The following is a 22,005-nucleotide window of genomic DNA, read 5'->3' on the forward strand; positions in this document are numbered from 1 at the left end:
GATAGAGTCGAAGATCAGGTTATACTGCATAGTATACTATTTCTGTTTTTTTAGTACCTTATGGTATAATAATATATTATATAATATGATTATTGATTTTATTGTATTGTGAGGTAAGCCAAGTAATTTTTTTTTTAAATTTTGATTTCAGATAGAATACACATATTATTACAATATGTTAAATGGTTCTGTACAATCTGTTAAATAATGTTAAAATCAGTTTCAAGAATTCTAAATTAAATATAGATGTATAATTTTATCTCATAAGATTAACATCTTCTAAAGAGCCCGACAAAAATTAAGGCGCCTCCCAGCCCCACCCAATACGCAGTATGCATCAAATGGGTAAAGGGTCCGTTAAATTTCTAAATTTTACTGTCGAAAATCTGTAGAACAGACCCTGCAGACCGGGCTCCAGTATTAAGACATTTTGAAATATTTTAAACAGATTTTGAAATATTTGACGATTTGAATAAAATAATCTGGATTTGTCAGTTTAGCCGAACATGCAATAAATTACAATTTTTGTGTTCGGCAACAACTAAGATACCAAATTTGATGAATTTGTACGGTATATACTATTTAGCAGTTTTATTTGCGGTGTTGGATTGTGCATTTAGCACGGATCGGGTCGTGTTTGTGCGCTGACGTGTGGTTATAGAAAACGTCATGTAGCGCGTGTAAGGTTAGTTAACTATTTACATACAATGATATTTTGCAGCCCGATAAGGCTATAAACATATTATAATATATACATCATTAAATTTTAGACATTTTATATTGAGCATCTTGAATAATAACTATTGGGAAGTATAAAAATATGTCCCATTAATCATTATTAATATTACTATTAATAATGACAAAATACAAAATAGTCTATAAATATCGTTTGGTTAACATATAAATATTATAATATAATACTATATTTAGATGAAAGTAATCACTATATAGAATATAAGTATCCACTAGAAGGAAATACCAGAATAGTTTCGAATAGTTATTGCAACTGTAGGAAAAATAATGTTTCATGTATGAAGTAGCCAAATATAAAAAGAAATATATACATTTAATTTTAGACGTTTACAGTTTAAAACAGTGTGAAGGTCATAAAAATCACAGCGATAAGGGGCCAGGTACAACTCATTAAATGGTGTGCATCAAAATATTCACATACAATATAATATCATTATTGATACTACCGTAAATATTAACGTGGTCATGGTCGTAGTTGAATTAACGATATAAGCCTTAGTGTCCGGCTTCCGCAAATAAAGACTGATCAGTTATGGTAACGTTCATAGAATAATACATTTTAAAATATTTATAATTGAAAAAGTTAAAATGCACTTACAAAACCAACACAGTCAAAAAATGTTTATATTGGTATAAATTCATGTAATGCATAATATAAATATGAAACAAATCCAAACTATGTGTATAATTGTATTATGTGTTAAGTGTAATTATATTATAAATTATAATAAATACTAAACAATATTCTAAGAGTGTGCACGTCGCACGACTGTGCAGCTCCTCTTGAATCCAAAAGTAACATAACTCATTAATCATTATGTGGTGTCACGTTAATTAATTTTTAGAGTTGAGGCATCTTATGAAAGTCTTGATTAACTCATAAGTAATCATCTTATCCACCAATAACAAAATTTATTCAATTTTAGCTTGGCAATTGGCATACATAATATGTACGGCAATATATTTTTAGTTACTACTTACTACACTTGCTCAAATTCTAACTACATCAACATTTGCACTGGTATCCATGGCAATTTTTTTGGCGTGATGCGGATGGAGAGACAGACGGACAACAGGCAAATAAATAAATAAATAAATAAACCAACTGACTGTAATAGGGTTCTATTCTTCGTAGCCCGTAGGTTAGTAACTTGTAGAGAGATTACGAAAAGTCCTTGACAATATTGAATTCTTCGATTTGTATGATGCCTGATGAGTGTTTTTAACACAAAATAATTTCCAAAAATATTTATTTTATGACAGATTTGGTTGAACTTGTTTTGTTGCAATAAAACACTATTTTTATAGTTGGATAATTTTTGAAAAAAGTTAGAACTTCTCTTATGATTATCAGCTTATAGGATTTGTTGAATTTATTGAAATTTCAAAGTATAAATTAAGATATTACCAAGATTAATTAGAGTATTCTACTAACAGCCCACATTACTCATAGCCCACAGGAAGTAACAAAATAATGACGAATAAATTAATAAAATATTAGAAAGTACGTCAAAAAATTAATTCTTAACAGAGGGCTGTGTTTAAACACATTTCAGTGAATATAAGCCAATTGTTCTTAATGAACAACAATGACTTAATTTTGGATTTGAGTAAGCCAAAAGTAGTAAAAACAGTATAGAGAAATTCATTAGAATTATAATATTATGATCGAGGACATTAGGTATATAAGGGCACAAGGCCCTAAGAAATTAGCAGTAACCGTCCAAATCGTGTTCTGTTCTAGTACATGCACTAAATGAAATATACATCAAAATTAATAACGTAAAATAATTTTAAGGTAAATATAAATTTTTATTTCAGTTTTTAAAAAAGCTTTTAAATTATCACGTTGTACGTTAACTTGTAGTTAAAACATTATTAACTATGTTAAAAGTACAAACATGAACTATGATAATAATTGTACAATGGAGTAACTGGTAAGTAGTAACCAGTAACGGATTATTCGTCAAAGCCTAAAGAGACACCCATTCTGTAGAAGAGATAGACGATAAAAATATTATTGTTAAACTATAGACCCTTATACTAAGTATACAGTCTATGAATTAACCAACTACCGGGTATTGGTGGATATCTCGTCATTTCAAAAATAACTATTGGCGGTAGTTCGGGAAAACACAATTTCTGGTAATTTGAGTTAGTCGAGGCACCGTTGTTTTACTGTTATAAGCTTACAAATTGAATACACAAGTTCGTAGGTACGCGTAATTATGATATTATTATAAATTATAATAATGTTGTAATGTGGTCGTAAAACGATAGCGAAGTATATAGTTATTTTAATAATAATAATAATAATAAATAACTAATAAGATAGTAGTAATAATAAATAACTAATAAGTTACAATAGTCAATAATAATAATAACCGTAATAATATTATTTTCGTGTGGCAATCCGATTGGTATCGGTGGCGGCCGGTAGGGTGCGTCCCGTTGGTGCGGCGGGGCTGCCGGGTACATCGCCGCCGCCGCCGCCACCGTACCGCCACCGACGCCCCATCACCACCACCGCACGTCCGCACGACCACGACGAACAGGCGATCAGTATGTCCGCCGCGTTTTCGGTCGACACTCGTCAGCCGTCGGATCCTCCGTACGTTCGCCGCCTCGCCGACAGTAATTCACCTCGCCCCGTCGTAGCATCGTCTTCGTAACCACCGCCAGAGCAGCGAGTGATCGCAAGCGGCGCGCCGAGGGAAACGACGACGTGCCGCGTACGTTTGCGCGCACATGCGGCTCGGAGACGAGTAACAACCGGAAGTAGACGCACGACACAGCGGAACCACTGCGGCACAGTCCACACGACGGTAAACCACCACCCGGACGACGTGTCGGCGGAACAATGTCGGACGACAGCAACAGTTGCGGTGGCGGTTTGACCACGAGAAGTCTGGTGAGCGATGATTATATAATATTAAACATGTATTGTGATACAGTATACATGTAGCGCGTTGTGTTTATGGATTGGGTACAACCGTATTATCCAATATTGTATCATATCGAAGTAGTATACTGTCACAAACTCGCGACAATAATCATATAATAACGATCGTGTAGGGGAGGGGGGATATTCGTAGCTATTATCGGCAGTGTACGCGAGTACGGGTGGTAGAAATTGGGAAAATTATATCGACGGACGTAGCACGTCATGTACACGTTTCGATATCGGTGTATTATGTTTTAATATTATTTAATTATTATTCTAATACGATATATCGTACGTGTGAGTGCGCGAGAGCGCGTGCACCGTGTGTGTGTTTTCATTATCACGGCCGCCGTCCGACACCGCCACCCGCCGTGTCCGGCGTCTACCGATGCGTTTTGCGCGCACGCGTGCGCGGGTTTCGCATCGTCGTCGTCGTCGGCCATGACGACCCACGGGGGAGGCACGTCCACAGCAGCCGCCGCCGCCGCCGCCGCCGTCCGTCTTTTCGCCCGACCTGAACTACCTTATGGCTTATTACGATATCGTAGTTTTGATACTTTTGAACACCACACGCGATCGTCCAAACTTTTTTTCTCCTTACCTTTGGTTATTCGCCCCCCCCCCCGCAATATAATACCTTCATAGTTTTTGTCGCGCCGCGTAGGAGGACCCCCGGTGTTTTGTGACGCGTAGTGCGAGACCAACGCGTGCGATTCACGTTGAAGGGCGGAGGCGTTTCAAGTGTGCAGGGATGATTTTTTTGAACCAGCGGTTGACGGCCTCTGGTCCGGAAAAAAAGTATTGGTTGTGGTGGTGGTGGTAAATCATCATCCGCGTGTGACGGTGACGTCACCGGGAGACGACGGCGGACTTCGTCGACAAAGGCGCGTCCGTCCTTCCGTCCGACCCTCCCAAACCCATACCTCACGTCGTCGTCGGGAAATCTACAACCACCACTACCAACCGCCACTGCATTCGTCCTGTTGGGAGCGCGCTGTGTGCGTCGACGGCGATGATGATAATAATAATAAATAATAATAGGTACCATAATAACAACAACACGCGGCGGTGCTGAATCGCAGGTACAGCCATGGCACTGGCACCGGCACCGGCACCGTGTACGTAAATAAATAATAATACGCTTCGGTCGTGGCGTTCATGCGTGTCTGCGGTATAGATGGTGCTCTTGTCCACACAGGCCGATGAACGTTTCATGTACATTTTTATTCGTCTTCTCCCTCTCCTAGCACGCCCTTGGACGTTTTTCCTCAAACCCCTTCCCCGGGGGATGATTTTGGCGTGATGCGATGTACAATAATATATGATATTATATTTTAATCATTTACTTATGTATGCTTGTATGTAATATAAAAAATGTTTGTTTACTGTACCGTGTGTGCGTGTGTATTTTGGTACTACGCCACTACTACGGCCCTCGTGGCAAATCGAATTTTTTCAGATCTATTAGCGAGTAATGGTCGCAGCTGCCGCCCGGCACCTAATCGCGCTCACTAGTGTGTCGTGTGTGCCGCACTACTTGTACTGTCGTTTACAGTCGTCTTATGTCGTCTGTTATTCCGGCCCGAAACTGTTTATTTATATTTTCAACAATTACAATAGCACACGCACACACACATGTTCTAATTATATCCAAAATATCGGTTGCCCTCCCACCAACTTGATTTGGTATCGTCTATACTCTAACAATCACACTTGTACTTCGTGTATGTGTGTATACAATATTATACTGATATCCAGACTACACACCTGTCGAAACTGATTTCCAGGCTTAGGTAAGTCTAGGTGATATATTTTTTTTTAACTTCAGTTCAAAAATTAATTGATATATAATATTAGCTTGATCGAGTTAAAATATAAAATTGACATTTTCATATTGTTGACCAAAGTAGCTGAATTGCCCATGAAATTTGATATTTTTCAAGCTCTAAGCCTGATAAGAACGTATAGCAATTATTTACAAAGCTTGTCAGTTGACTTGCGCAAACTTTCTCCCACTCATCAGTGGTATATTATTAAATAACAATTAATATGACAAGTCATTTTTGAACTATGTGTTAGTGTTAAAATTGTGTAATTTTGTTTTACTTCTGTGTAATATACAGAATGTAATGTATAATACGTAAATGTACTTAAATATTTGAGATATTGTATACTGCCTACATGTCCATTAAAAATCGTTTTTCAAATTTTTTTAGATTTATATTTTAGAATACCATCTTCATAATATAAGGTATATGAATGTTAATGTCTATGAGTTCGTTTAAATCGAAGCTAAAATGAGTTTCAATAATAAGTTAATAAGCTTATTAGGTAATTATTAGGTAACCAAGTCAAAATTGACAACATTTTATCTTAGTTGTATAATCCAACTAGGCTGGGAGAAAATGAACATATGTAAAATGCCATGCTGTATATTATGGTGTAACTCGATTTTTGTGTACATCAATTCACGGGAAAATCGGCTTCGTTATACCTCGCTTTGAGAAGCGTGAACTAAAAATTAAATACATAAATAAATTCAATGGAAATGGGCAATCCTCCCGTCGAATAATTTTTCTGAATATAGTTCCTAACACATCTATTCATTTATATATACATAATACACGGGTAAATACAATTCTTTTATTTCTGTAACCAGAGGTCTACTCTATGTAATATAATAATATTATCTCAAAAAATACTCAATGTTAGTGAGACTTATCAAGACGAAACTCCTGTGTGAGCTCCCCACTTCATAGAAACCCGTGTAAGGTTAAGATTGGGTGACATTTGGTAGTTAGTACCGATTGGTTCAGTAGTTTCCGAGGTAGTTTCCAAGTAGGTTTATACTATAATTTATGTCCCATACAAAAATAAATAAATAAATATCTATTTATAGATTGGCTGATTTTCGTTAAACCCGATTACAGTACATGTTGCTGTCGTGTTTTTTAGAATTTAATATTAATGTTGACTGTATGTTATTAGTAATCTTACAATGGACAATATACTTTATAAAATTGATACGTTTTGAAAAAGAAAGTGAAATGCGATAATAATGTGTTGTCGGTCTAATATTGTGTTTCCCGCCAGATATTTGTTTTGGTTGGGTGAAGAAGAATTGTTAAGTAGGTACTTATCGTCTAAGCTAGATAATATTCAACGTTTCGTATAAACCTAATAAACGGTAAAATTCTCCAACATGATAAGTTAATCAATTATTGACCTAAGTAATAGGTTTTACTTGGCCCAATAATTTTAAACCATGTGATAAATTTAATTTTAAGAAAATGAAAATAATTCAAATAGTGCAGCTTCTGATAACCATTCTATGAATTTCGGTCTTAAACACTTCCTCGAATGCTTAATGTTTTAATAACAATTCAATGAAATATAATATCCGTGAGACGTGCGTTTATTTAAAGTTATTTTACAACTATTTTCGAGACCATTTTATAGTTATTATTGCGATATATTCTAATTTGATTGACATTATTTTGCGTATGAAGAAATGAAGTAAATAAGTAAATGAAAACGAATGTTTAATTTGTATATAGCCATATAGGTATCAAAGTTAGTTATTCGCGTCATGTGAATCTATATAATATTTAGATATTTTTTTTTGCATTGCACGCAGTGTTATTTTGCAGCTCTACCAGTTAATTCCAATGATTTCTGTGTCCTCTATTCAAGCTGATTCGTCAATCCTTATTAAATCATTCTTCACATGGTCCATACATCTCTGTTCCGGCCTTCATCATGGTCTCCGAGGTCTCTTTTCAACTGACTTATTGGCTAAGACATTATTGATGAAATCTTGCTGTTTTGCTTGCCATAGTGTCCATCCCACATTTAGAGCATAAAACCATGAAAAAGGTCTCGAAATGGGATTGCTAACAGATAATTTTTAAGAGGACGCTACACCCGCATATGTTGTCTTGGTCTTACAAATGTACAACAGTACAAAAATGTTTTGAACCAATCAGTCTGTAGTCCTAGTAAAAGACACCAAAAAAGCTTACACAATATAGAAGATAATATTTTCCGTGTCGTAGCGTAGAGCTTTTATTTGATATCATTAGTAAGAAAAAAGTTATAATACTTATGATAAGTTTACTTTTTCGAACTTAAATAACTTTTGATATACCTATTGGTCTTATCAAAAATTAAAAACTATGACAGTTAAAATTCTCCTTATTATTGTAGTCTTCTCGGTTCTTTCCCGAGCAAAACAGTTTTTGCTATGTTTTACACCTGTACGACGAAGACAACACATGCGTGGATGTAGCGTCCTCTTAAGGAGTTCAATACAGGCATATTTCTAAGTGTATGTAGGTATAAGGGCCTTGTAAATGTGTGATGGTAAGTGATAAGTATCTAGTGTAAAATAATAAATAAATATCTGAGTGCACCAGTACACGCTCACGTACAAATCACCTCCACGCTCGTTAACGATAAAAGCTGTGTGTATGGACCTTTTGTCAATCCTAAAAGTGGACCTAAAAATCCTGAAAACTGATTTGTATTCTTTAATATATTATTAACTATTTAATCTGGCATTAATAAAGTATTCAATCTCAACATTAATAAAGTAATAAATTTAAAATTATATTGAAATCAAATGTATTGGATATAGGGAACAGAATTTGATCAAGTGGCCTGATCGATCTCAATTTGACATAGGTAGTTAACAATTAATATCAGTTTTCAAAAGTATAATCGCATGACAAGATCTATAGAAATTATGATCTCGGGTATTAGACATACGATTGGTATATGACGTTATTAACCTTTTACGATCCCTTTAATTGTATATTATATATTTAATTATACCATTATAAATTACCCATCTGTAATGGTTTCTAGTGTTTCTACAAAAATATAGAAAAAAGTAGATCAAATCAAATTAATTCATAATACATTTTGTGGGAAACGATAACACTATTCGCTATATTATAAAAAATTCATTAAAATATTGTGTACTCTTAACTACTTTGTAAGATGTAAACATTAATTCGCTGCTGTGTAGGTATTACGTCCAAACATAGTAAATATTAGACATACTGATAGTCCTTCGTAAATCTGGGAGTTAGGAGATTTATATTCGGATCATGCCACAAATCGCAATACAATGTGTCCTATTCCGCCGAAATACTTGCCTGTTTAGTGTTTCATCGGATTTATGTAACTAGGATACGGTGTGTTAAAGGCCCTTTATGGTTGATACTACCGATAATTGTTTTTGACGTAGAATTCGTCATTGACCGTCATATTCCTTTAACTTTTGACGTATTATTTCCGACCGACGTATGTATACTTAGAAACATCTACGATACTAACGATGTTACGATCGACCGTGCATAATAAAGTGATTGCAGACGGCCCAAATACCTCTTGATTTTATAACTACCAGTATACCGCTCATTTATTTGGTCGCAAATTACATACGTTGGTACAATAATTAATAATACATCAAATAGGTACTGAACTCAATTAATTTTGACGAAAACGTAATTTAACTTGAAAAAGTTTCGTTTTATGTACATTTTACATACAGCAAAACCCAAAACTTTCTTAATTTTTTATTTGCTTACCTGAATTATAAAATAAACTAGCCATTTTTACTTTTGACCTCCCCAAGTGCTAAATGCTAAATGCTAGATCCAAATTGATGCTAGAAACCACCATCAAAGTTGAAGGCGATGACAGTCAAAAAATAAAGATTTAAAAATAGTACATTGTAGAACAGTTTTGATAAAAATTTAAAAAAATTTTTACCACATTTTAGTTTGGTAATTTTTTTCTATAATATTTTGTTCAACGTTGGGTATTTGCTAATTAGTGTTTATTCACACTGCATCACTATTTTTACCCAATATAATTGGCTATTAACACCACGGGTACCTACTAAATTTAAAAATTTGATATTTCTTAGGTCATCAATACTACCTGCCGGCTACCAGCAACCATAATCGATTTATTTTGATATCATACAAACGTTAATATTATACGTTTATTATGTAGGTCATTCAAAGAACAAAATGTACCTACCTATTCCGTTAAATGATAAAATATTGAAAAATATATACAGTGTAAAATTGATTTATTATACACAATTTCCTGGTACCTATAATAATAATAATATATAATTAATTGCAACCTCGTTTCTAACACTTATGGACTAACATGGGGATAACTGATAATCAGTGATAAGTAATATCTTTTTCCATATTGTTAAAATATTTATATTTAAAATACCTACTGCCACCTATAATTGTACCTTAATGTATAGTACGTATTGTCTGTTGCCTCACCCCATGTAGGTAGATATGTTTTAAGTGTTAATTTATATTCAAGATATATCTAAGTTGTATGCGAAAAATTCACAATTTTCCCAATGGTTAATAAATAAGTTAGTGAATACTTTAATTCTTAAGGCTTTGCCCTTATTCCAATAAATATAATGACCAGTGGCCGCTCAAATAGCATAATTGTTACATATTCACCATTCTGTAATTAAAAAATACAAATTGCAAATAAATAATATTAAAAAAATTTTGCTATATTTTTAACTTCATATCAATAATGTGTTAATTAACAAATAATAAAATCTATTTTTATTTACAAATCATAATTTATTAATGTACTGGATAGAATGGTTCTACGACAATTGAGCGAAAAAATATAATATTATAATTGAAATAAATTATTTGCACATACATATAATTATAGAATTAATACATTTAGATTTCATATTCGTCATACTTATTGAATATAAAATTAATACATTTATACTTGCAATGAAAAATTATACGCGATACCTTTTAAATATCAAAGTGCCGGAGTATTATAATAATTGTCAACAATATTTTTTAATTTTTCGGCAGGATCATTATATTTTTTTTTTTTTATTGGACGAACGAATGCCACTATTAATTTTATGTAACTGCATATCCACTTAAATCTGTTGAATTTGAAGGGCTTTTATGAACTTCCAAATTGTTGGATTACACGACCTCAATCGACAATTGAAGCCTCTATAAATTCAACATAGGTACGACGACAATGACTCAGATAAGACAAATGATCATAAACGTAATCTTATCGAATCGTTATCGCGGACTTTTTGAATCCTAAAATATTTCACTGTAGCTTTCGCTCATATTTTGTATTCGCTCTTTTTTTTCGCTCTATGGTCGGGATACCGGATAGAATATTCATTTAAGGCTTGTTCTAAAATTTAAACATTTCTTAATGCATTAAATAGTAAGATCAAAATCGGGACACTTTTTTTTGTATTGTATTATGTAAGTTCCTAAGTATAATACACTATAATTTTAAATCTAAACATTTTCTGTTTTATTCCAAGGTCATACATCTGTAACGAATATATTTTTGAGTGAAGTTGATACTTGATAACACATTTTTCCATTCTTAGTTTTAAAGCTGAACTTTTGCTCAAACTTTTTGTTAGACGTTTTAATAAGGTTTGAAGATTTTATAAATATATAAAGGGTGGATTGAACGTGCAAAAACTTGTTTAGGACTATTTGAAACGAAGGAGAGAGTCATTACATGTCTAAGGTCGTATAGAATAATGTAATAATGACGGATTCTAAAACCCGTTTTTCCTCAAACTTGATCATAGTATTCGTATTTACTCTTGATATTCCTTTCGATTTCGTTAACCTACCTATTATTGTTTTGGAGTTTTACTTGATGCAATAAATATGAGATTTATAATTACCATACATTGTTAATAATTAAGTATTTTAGATTCTGAGTGATTTATGCATTGATTTTACAATATGTTTTTTTTTTTTAAATTCTGTTTATTTGTGTCATCACCTTGAAAATGTAATACAACGTTCCTCATGGTGGACATTTTAAAAAAAAATTGAGGGTAAATACTGAGGTTAATCCACAATAATATTTTATGAGGGTCAAAAGTTTTAAATGTTGACATTCATCAAAATCACAAAAATTGACAAATAATCGTGAATTGAAAAAATGTTCTCTTTTTATCTAATATTCATTTTAACTTTTCCTACATTTCAAAAAAAAAGTTTACTGCAAAGTCAAATTAATATTTTACGAGTGTTAGAAATTATTGGATAACCCGTAGGTAAATTATTCTCAACAGGTATAACAGTTTTCTTATTTTGTTATTCAAAATATAATAATAATAGGTACTTGAAATGTTAATTTATAGACATTTGAAATTTGAAATTTGAAAATTTTTAATTTTTTTTTAATTTATGCCAATATGACATTTAACTTTACATCGAAATCGGTCGAAATGCTTAAAAATTATATACAATGTTTCTCGTAAGTATTTTAATTCTGGTATTCTATTTATAAAGTGCCTCAGTAAACTCGAAAATTTTCAAATTATTTTGTAGTTAAAAAATTATAAAATATTAAATTCACATACCTAAGGATTAAAACAAGGATCCTCTTAAGTAGATCATTCTGTAACCTACAAATCTAAAATATGCCTTTATAAATATAGTTTATTTTAAGTTCAAATTTGGACAAAATTACATATTAAAACCAAGAAAAAACAATTTTAGTTATTTTGTTGTAATTTAAAAATATTATTCGTAGCCTCGTGGGTACTTATAAAGTAAATTTTATACTCACAATGACATTTTAAAATGCAAATTTTTCGACTAAAATTAATTTAACACACTGTAGTTCTAATGCATAAATGACTAATAGTAATATAAATTACTTTAATCACAATAATATCATGAACTATACTTAGTAATGTTATATGCTGCATGCTCTTCGCTCAAAATCGTGCTTCGTATACAATGATATTATATCATTGAATTCAAATTTAATACATCCATTACAGTGACTCCTCTAGACACCTAATGCATAGCAGAAGAGAGTGTTCATACCCGCCTTTTTTACTTTTTAATTTTTTTTTTATCGTCCACAGTGTTACGTTCTGTAAAATTGCGATTTTAAATGTACAGAATCTATCTTAAGTCCATCTTAAATCATGTGTAAAATATTCGTTTAAAACAATTTCTTATTGTGATTATTTATTTACTTTGATTTAAAATTTAAAATTTTACAAGAAACCGTTAATAATTATAGCTATTTATAATATTTGATTTACAGCAATTTTCCATAATATTCTAGTTTTTGAGAATAACTTGAATTTCTTATCTTCTGGTTGACATTAGCAACAAATTGGTAATTTTTAAAATGACGATTTGTGTGGTACGTTTTTATTTTATACATGAATAACTGTATATTAACATTTTTATCTTCATAGTGTAGACTCGTTTTCATTAACAAGCCCTTTCTTATCACTAGTCACTGACATATTGATATATGATACGAGTCAAAGCCCACTTAGTAAACTATAGAGCTTGACTGTGTTGATGAAACTATAGGTACTTGCAATATATTCAAGATTTTCAAGAAAAATTCGATACGTATCTATACGGAATAGTTACGTACCGACTCGTATCGGAGTTCGAGTCCGACACGAGTCTGTACTCATCGCTTGTATATTGCACTTGTAACTTCTTGAACGCACAAAATTGACCCGATACGTATTCATACACTCCTAATTCTTTGAAAAACTTGATTATAAACATTGTGAAATTATCAATTTGAAGTATGGGAAATAAATCGATTCAGATTAAATATTGATAGTAATTGGCAGAAGTACGTTATAATAATTACATTTTACGAGTTTTTCGTCAAGTTACAGTTTCCAAATTCACAATTATCATTCAATAATACCGACTTCCGGAATCGCGAAACGCGCGTCGTTCGAGTACAACATCTGTTTGTGATGTATCTCTGGATGCGATAATGAGAGATAACGATAACACGTCGAACCACGTGTAATGTAAAAACAAAAACAATTTTTAACACGTAATTTTATAACGCGAATCACGTCGATAATTATTATCGTTATGTTAGCAATAGTGAATTGGTCGGAGTTCATTTTGTTAAAAATATATCGAAAAAACGAGATAAAGAATTTAGGTAAAAAGTAACTGTTATACTTCACTGTAAATCGATCAAATATATTTGATACCAAATTGTTATTGTGTATATTAAACAGTTTTATTTGCTGTCGGAGGATGGAAAATTCCTAAATACGACACTGTTTTTAAATTCTTGTATTATTTTCTTGGTACAAACCCGAAAAAATAAAATATGTCAACGAAATATTGGAAATCACAAATACTATTTATTAGTTATGCATGCTACTAATTAGTTAGGTAGTGTAGGTGTCTTTACACTTTATCGTGTCGTCCATATTTTAATACGCCGTGTTAAAAGCTTTTTTTTTGATTGGCTGTATGCTAGCTTTGCTTATCTCCTTAGTATACCATGTTACCCTAAAGTTGAAAATTTTCATATATTCTATTCGTCGACATCTGGTTATAGTGATCAAAGGAAAAATAGTTATAAATTTATTACTACTGTCTACTGATAAAATGTTTAAAATACTAAAGGTTAGCCTTTAGGTTAGCTAACCTTTATCCAAGTTCTAAATATGTTTACTGAGATAATGTGATAAAACTACGGACGACAGAATAGTGTTAAGAAACTAACCATAACTCATAAAGCAATCTTTGTGTATACTGGTAAATACTGGTAACTGAAATACGTAACAGTGGTAGTTGATAACAATACAACTGACTACACTGACTGCCGCCAAACTGTTTCATAAATCATAATCAATTACAATTAATTTAAGGGGTCACACAACAGCCAAAATGTATGGTGATTCTTATAAGCCGTACAATTTTACCTTGTAAATTTACCGTACTCTCATCTCGATTAAAAAATGCGCTCGAAATCGATATTCATACGTGTATGTATAGTTTTAATATTTTATCGTTATAACTACGTCGTCGTAGTCGTAATTTCAAATCTCTCTTTGGCCGCCGCCGTCGCCACACGCGTAAAAAATACGATCGCGTTTTTTTATTCGCGTGAGTGTCGGTCTCGTTTTTCTTTTCGCGTCCGCGTGTCGCGAACGCCGCGCGCTCGTTCCACTCGTCGGTATACTTATTTCCTCACCACCACCATTACCACCGGGACGACGCGTATCATAGTTGTAATAATAATAATAATAATAATAATAATAATAATTTACAATAATAAAAATAATAATGCGGTGACGGTAATAATACTCGTGCTATAGAGGTAGTACTCTCGCATATAGAAGTAGTAATAGTAGGCGGCGGCGTGTTTTTCCCCGCTTTCTCCTCCCCCGCCGCCGTCGTCCGGTACATGCAGCGCTAGTGCGACCGCCGGTGCCACCGCGTGCCTCACCTCACCCGTGTTGCGTACCACACACACCACACACGGACGCGCCGCGCGCCAGTTGCGTCTGCACAAACAACCGCCGTACTCGTCGGACGAACGTTGTGCGTCGTGTCGTCTCCGCTGCGTACGCTCTAACAAACGCTATCCTGGTTTCGCTATTATTATTATTATGGTTGTTGTAGTCGTGTGTGTGTGAGTGAGCGTAGCGTCGAGCCCGATCGCGCGCGCGCGTCGTGAGTGAGAGTGCGAGCGAGAACGACTGAGTGCTAGTGACGTCGGTGCGAGCGCGAGCGACGCCGACCGCTGCGAGTGCGCGCGCCGTATAGAACGCGGTCGTACGAAAATGGCGTCATCGTCGCGCGACAGCGAGCCCGGGAAAACTATGTCGTCGCACCACCACAAATATTCGTCGAGAATCGTGAGTAAAACTCGCACCGCTGCCGCGTTTCGGGGGGGGGGGGAGAGGGTGTCCGCTTGGCGGAGTGCGCTTGCCCAAGTATAAAATATTCGCGCCGAAATTTCAATACCGAATAGAGAATTTTGTTCTTCACCGCCTCGACGATGATATTATTATTATTTACATGCCGCGTCGAAAAACCTCTTTCATAATAGGTAGGTTGTTTTCGATCTGTTTTTCTTTCGTCCCGCCCTGACGACGCGTCGCTGGTTATCATATTTTATATATCATCGTCGAACCCGGACCTTGTAGCACGTTAGGCGGACGTGGGTCTCTTCGCTACTGCGAAATAATTACGTTATGTTGATGATTCTAAGCTATTTTCACGGTGACACTGCATTTTGTAATTTCCATAGTAATTTCCGTTCAATCCGTTGCTCCCTGTTCGTTGTATATTATGGGCATTACGCGATGTCGCCGTCCACACACACCTGTTCATCATGGTTTAATTTCTTAATAAGTGCGCGCGTCCACACCCATCATTATACAGTATTATATATAGTCGTATTCCCTATTATTGTAGTTATCGGTATATTGTTTTTCATTTTCATCCCGTCCTCGTCTAGTAGATATATTATATAATATTTCTGTAACGGATAGAATTACGTCAAAATAGTAAAATATTTACCCATCTCTAAAAACTGTCTCTTGGCTGTATATAATATACGTATAAAACGTTTTCACGTAAAATGTAATAACCAATAACGATAAATTATTATTTAGCGAATCAAACTGTTTTCTACAATGTCATATTTAACAGTGAAATTCGAGTTTGTATCTGTATGATCAGACCGCGTGCATTCAGCAGCAGTGTGTGTAACACCAGTTATTGGTCTTAGTTTTAGGAGCCGGTTTTACGGCTTCTTTGTATCTCCCCCGATTGAGGCTGTGAAACACATTTTTGGGTTTCGAAAGTGTTGTGAAAACGCATTGTTATTTAAATCTTGTAATTGTATTTACCCATGGAGTCTGTAACAATAATCTTATAATATGTCTTATGTTTTGATCCCTAGAGCTCCAAAAGTAACCGAATTGTGGTGAAGTGCGATCTTAATCATACCTAAATAATATCATTACTACTATGTTGATGAATTTGAATGTATCAAGCAATGTATAACTAACATAAACTTAACTGATTGGATCAAGTTTAAACAAATATCATTGCAACATTAAAAAAAACTGATGGTTTCGCTAACACTACTCCAGAACATTTCGTTCGAATGAGTTGAGTTTGATAGTAGCCTTTAGACATAACAATAGAAATAAAATTAAGTGTTGAATTATATTGTGGTTAAGTGTGGTCTCAATCATAAATATCATTACTACTATGTTGACAAGTTCAATTGTATCAAGCAATGTATTATTAAACATAAACTTAACTGATTGGATCAAGTTTAAACAAAAATCATTGCAACATTAAAAAAAACTGATGGTTTCGCTAACACTACTCCAGAACATTTCGTTCGAATGAGTTGAGTTTGATAGTAGCCTTTAGACATAACAATCGAAATAAAATTAAGTGGTGAATTTGTTGTAGTCCATGTTGTCAGCCCCATCATATTTATACTATTATTATCATTTTTATACTATGGTTGTGAGTTTGTGACTAAATTGTGTTAAACTTTAAAACAATATTTTATATCACGCCGTTCCCCTTAGATTTAAACTGAATTATATGCTTTGAAGAAGTGAAATAATTTTTGTACATTGCTGCTGTCCCCAATGGCATTTTGATGCTCGTATAGTTATATTATAATTTATAGTATTGCCCAGTATAAAAGGTTAGCGTACACTGTGCTGACTGGAGTCCGAAACGAAAATCTTGGAAAATATATTATAATAAATGAATATTAAATATCTTGGGAACTAAAATTAAATTACCGAATTGTGGGTTAAGCTCACGCTTCACCATAATATCATTAAATGACCATCGTTGACGAATTGTAGCACGCAAGATCTTGTAAACTTACACTTGACAGATGGTGTCAAGTTTAAACAAAGATCATTGCAACATAAAAACAACTGATGGTTTCGCTAACACTACTCCAGAACATTACGTTCGAATGAGTTGAGTTTGATAGTAGCCTTTAGACAAAAAATTGAATTTAAATTTACTGATGAATTATCTAGTCTATGTTGTTTACAACCTCGTAACATTTAACCCTATAATAATAATTTGTATGTTATGGTTTTCAGTCATATCTCAAATTCATAATCTAACGTTAAAACAACTTTTTATATCACGCCCTCCACACACATAGTTAAAACAATACATAACAATAATATACTCTGAATTTCATACAACCCAACCAGTAGAGATTTCTGCTACTAGTATTCCCATATAGTTAAAGTCTCGCGTGGACGTATATTGTATTTAAACAACCTGTGTTTACTGTACAGGGAGCGTATATATATATTGTATTGTGCCGACAAACGACGAATCCGTCACGCAAGATTTCTGTTCTCATTGGTTCTATTTTAAATATATTTAAATTTAAATTAAAAAAAGCGAAATGAACTCAAACACACGAAGATGATGTTCCTACTACATACATTGCGCTACCGTAACAAAACTTCGCGATTATCCGTCGTGAAATCTCGCTTGCACTTCTCCGCTCGTCGTGTACCTAACACCGTTCGTGCAAACCAAATAAATATTAAAATATCATAGTACAATTATAAATACCTTATTTATGTTTTGTTCGAGATTGTTTAAGGCGTCGTAAAGTAGTATGTTTTACGTAGTAATTATTGTGCACGGGTGCAGGTGGACCACGGATATAAAAAAAACTGCCAGTCGGTCGCGTACAACATTTCAAATTGTTAAACATTATCACACGACAACACATAATACGTCGAGAGTAATCTTACGCTTTTTCCGTTGTGCGATTTTTTAGTTAGATTTTTCGTTTGTTCACGAGCCAGACACGGTGAGAGACTTTTCCGCCGCCGCCGCGCGCGCTCTCTGCTGCAGTCGCGTCCACCGGTATGTGTGGGTGTGTGTGTGTGGCAGTCCGCGTGGAACGCGGCGGCTCACATGACGTGGTCTGTCGTTCTCATCTGCGATTTTAGCCGTGACGAGTGAAATAATGCCGCGCACGTCACGTCGCATTATGGCAATGACTGAAGTCGAGACACCGCCGTCGTCGATGGGGTCGTTATGAATCTTCGCTTGTTGTTGATCGAAATCTATTATATTATCCGATCACCAGCCTACTCCCCAGCCCTAAAAATCGATGGGTTTTAGTTGTCGTGTATCCACTACGACGACGGACCGACCGGCAATAAAAACAATCCACATGATATTCGTTTTTGACCTTCATCGGGTTTGAGTTAAATGATTTATCTATTTTACACGATATCGATTACGATTCGATTTTTGTCTGTCTCACGTCCGGCCGATCGTATTATCCGACATTTTTTTGTTTGTTTTAACGCACATTTGAATCACATTTAATTATATTACAATGAAATAATATAATATAACGGTCCGTAGGTGGGTGATCGTCGACGTTTTCTGTCGCGTCATATTGTGTCCACGCTGTCGTGTGTTTTTGGTCGTTGTTCGAACCACAACAGTTGTTTGGCAATCTCGATGAATGATTTTAAATTCTTCAACCGGCGTGGGATTCGTGAGCTTCGGAAATTTTATCCGTGCGCAACAGTTGTAGTAACTGGTGTCGTCCACTCGTTACTTAATTATTATTTTGATAGGTATAGGTACTTTTCGTTTTTTAAACTCTTATCGGCTGCGATGTCATTTGCAAATTTTGTACCCCGGTGTTTTTCGATGATGCTAACGGGCGTTATTTGTGTATTATACGCGTCGTCAGATTATTATCTTTTAAACGTGTTTACAACGCGCCAAATTCCGATCAGAACACCGAACATCAATTTTACGGGGCCACCACTGTTGGCAATAAGTCGAACCAAGTGACCCTATTTACCTTTATTTTTTTGCCATCAATTTTTGTACATACCTAAACAGCTATCTGTATCACGGGCACCTTCTATTTCTAAACTTTGATTTAACATTTAATATGTTACCTACAACGATTGGTTTCGATCATCTGAAGATTTTTAAAAATAGTATTAAGTAGAGAGGGTATAATGGTGGTTAAAAAGTGTTCATACTAAAGTATTATATCTAATATTAACGTCACTGAATCGGAGAACGGAGACCATATTTGTGCAATTTACTTGTTTATGTTACATATCATCAATGGTGTTCCGTTTTTACAAAAATCTTATAATTGTTATTATTATAATATTAATCATAAATAAATAAAAACATTGTACCCTAACAACAGTATAAACTGTATACTTTCATTATTAATGTTGGTACATGCAAAATAATATGTTCTATTGTATGCAATAGGCATAATATTCAATCTTCTAAAGATAAGAGAGTGTAATAAATTGGCTTTTTCATCAAACATTGCTCCTAGTATATATTTTATTTAGAGATCATAGTTTACTTTTTGCTATATTCATATATTCTATATATTTTTTTCTGGCTTTGTCAATTGTTCTTATAAAAAAAGATACAATACATTTACAATAAATACGGCTTGAATTGAACGCTTTCAAGGAAAAAATATTTTAAACATGCATAAACATTAGATAATCGTAATTTTACATGAAATTTAGAAATTCAAAACTACGCTTTCTTCACACAATTATCAAATATTAAATTTCAATAAAGATATAGGTGTTCTTCTATATTTAATAAATAACAATAATTGTATGTATAAGTAATATTTTTCTATACGATATTATTTGGAGTCATCAACAGCAAGAACGATTGATGACAACAGCAATCTAAAAATAATATTAACTATTAAGATTAAACGTAAAATAAAACATTTGGGTTTTAAAGATCGGCGTTTATCCATAAAAATCCAACAGTATTTAACTATTTGTCTAATATTTCAAATTAAATAATTTTAATTTTTAATTCATGTGGATTACAGAGAACACGCAAAGAAAAGAAAACATATTCAGAAGACTGGGCATATGGCGACGAAGAAGAAATTGAAGGTGTACGATCCTTTAGTTTACAAGAAAAGCTTGACTCCACACGTTATTTAAATCACAACTTTACTAAACAGATGGATGGAAAAGGTATAATTTTTACAGTACAAATAAATAATACACACTTATTTTATTTTTTCAATATTTTATTGTTTTAGACTTTACAATTTCATACCTTCAAAAACATGGTTTCATAATACCATTATTATTTAAGGATAAAACTGGTCTTGGATTACATGTCCCAAGCCCTAATTTTTCTGTGAATGACGTTCGCACATGTGTTGGTAAGTATAATTAAATTAATAGTTTTAGATTATCGTAGTTTGAGTCACGAAAAAAATTGTTCATGATTTTTTTATTAAATCATGTAAAATTATGTATCTTTATATTATGCAACTACTACACGCTGAAACTATCAAATATGTTGGTATATTTGATTTTGATATAGGTACTTAAAAAAATTTTAAAGGGTTGATTTTTTAAAGGCTGGATCAGGAACAAATAATCACTTAAAACTGGCCAAAAGCAAGACAGAACTGTGGAACTTAATTTGACGGATTTTAATTTTGAAAACTAATTGAAAATCTTCAATAACTCTGCTATAGCATGCCCGTGGGAATTGTCTTTATCGAAACAATTAATGGCGTACTTAAATATATAAAATAACACAATTTTTATTCTTTAAATTGTTGATATTTTATTGAAGAATTTGAATTAATAAAATCTCCTCAGCCATTCACTAACCACCACAACGACTAATTATTTATAGCCATTTTCAAAATTAAAATCCGTCGAATCCAAGTCCCTTAATTTTGTCATTTGAATGTATATTTGATAAAATCTGTGTAGTTGACTTGGGTCTGCGCATGCGGAAATTTATATGCTGGCGGTGAGCCATCGGTGCCCGATACTCGATAACAAATTTTACAAACTACACATAATAGTAGCACAACTCAAATATATATGGTATATGAAATGCCTAAGTATTACTCCTTAAAACGTGTCCCTCAATAGCCCACTTAATTCAATTATTAAAATATTCAAAAATTTGAAACGAAAATTGAGTTTTAACAATTTTTTTTGTTAAACATTCTTACCCTTTTATATTTTACTATAATTAATTTACTTTTTTATTTAGGTTCGAGAAGAATGTTAGATGTAATGGATGTTAACACACAAAAGAATTTTGAAATGACTATGAAAGAATGGACTAAGTATTATGAAGAGCCAGTGAAAGATAAACTTCTAAATGTGATTTCACTTGAATTCAGTCACACAAAGCTAGAAAACTACATTAAGCGTCCAAATATTGTAAATATTACTTCATATTATCAGCTACTTATTTATTTTAAAAACAACCATTTATAATGCTGAAAGTTATTACTTTGTTAACTTATATTCAAATTGTGTTCAAAATATGAAAGCGATTTATGAGAATTCTTTTATTTTATAAATGTGCTATTGTTGTACTAACTATGCATAATAAACCTACATTCAATTATAAATA

General features: G+C 33.4%; 1 protein-coding gene across 4 annotated transcripts in view; it reads left to right on the top strand.

Moving 5' to 3' along the window:
- Positions 1–3,306: 3,306 nt before the first annotated feature.
- The window catches only part of LOC111041155 (jmjC domain-containing histone demethylation protein 1), a 34,860-nt gene continuing 16,161 nt past the window's right edge, over positions 3,307–22,005 (top strand). Inside the window, exons 1-4 of one of the 4 annotated variants that reach the window (XM_022325351.1) lie at positions 3,307–3,664; positions 20,438–20,588; positions 20,657–20,782; positions 21,637–21,809. In XM_022325351.1, coding sequence (XP_022181043.1) covers positions 3,614–3,664; positions 20,438–20,588; positions 20,657–20,782; positions 21,637–21,809 — 501 coding nt within the window. In that variant the 5' untranslated portion in view covers positions 3,307–3,613. Of the gene's footprint in view, positions 3,665–15,059; positions 15,426–20,437; positions 20,589–20,656; positions 20,783–21,636; positions 21,810–22,005 lie in introns of those variants that run through there. The other 3 variants (XM_022325353.1, XM_022325350.1, XM_022325354.1) reach the window with 3 other exon arrangements.

The sequence above is a fragment of the Myzus persicae genome, unplaced genomic scaffold, assembly GCF_001856785.1.
Source record: "Myzus persicae strain clone G006 unplaced genomic scaffold, MPER_G0061.0, whole genome shotgun sequence".
NCBI lineage: Eukaryota > Metazoa > Arthropoda > Insecta > Hemiptera > Aphididae > Myzus > Myzus persicae.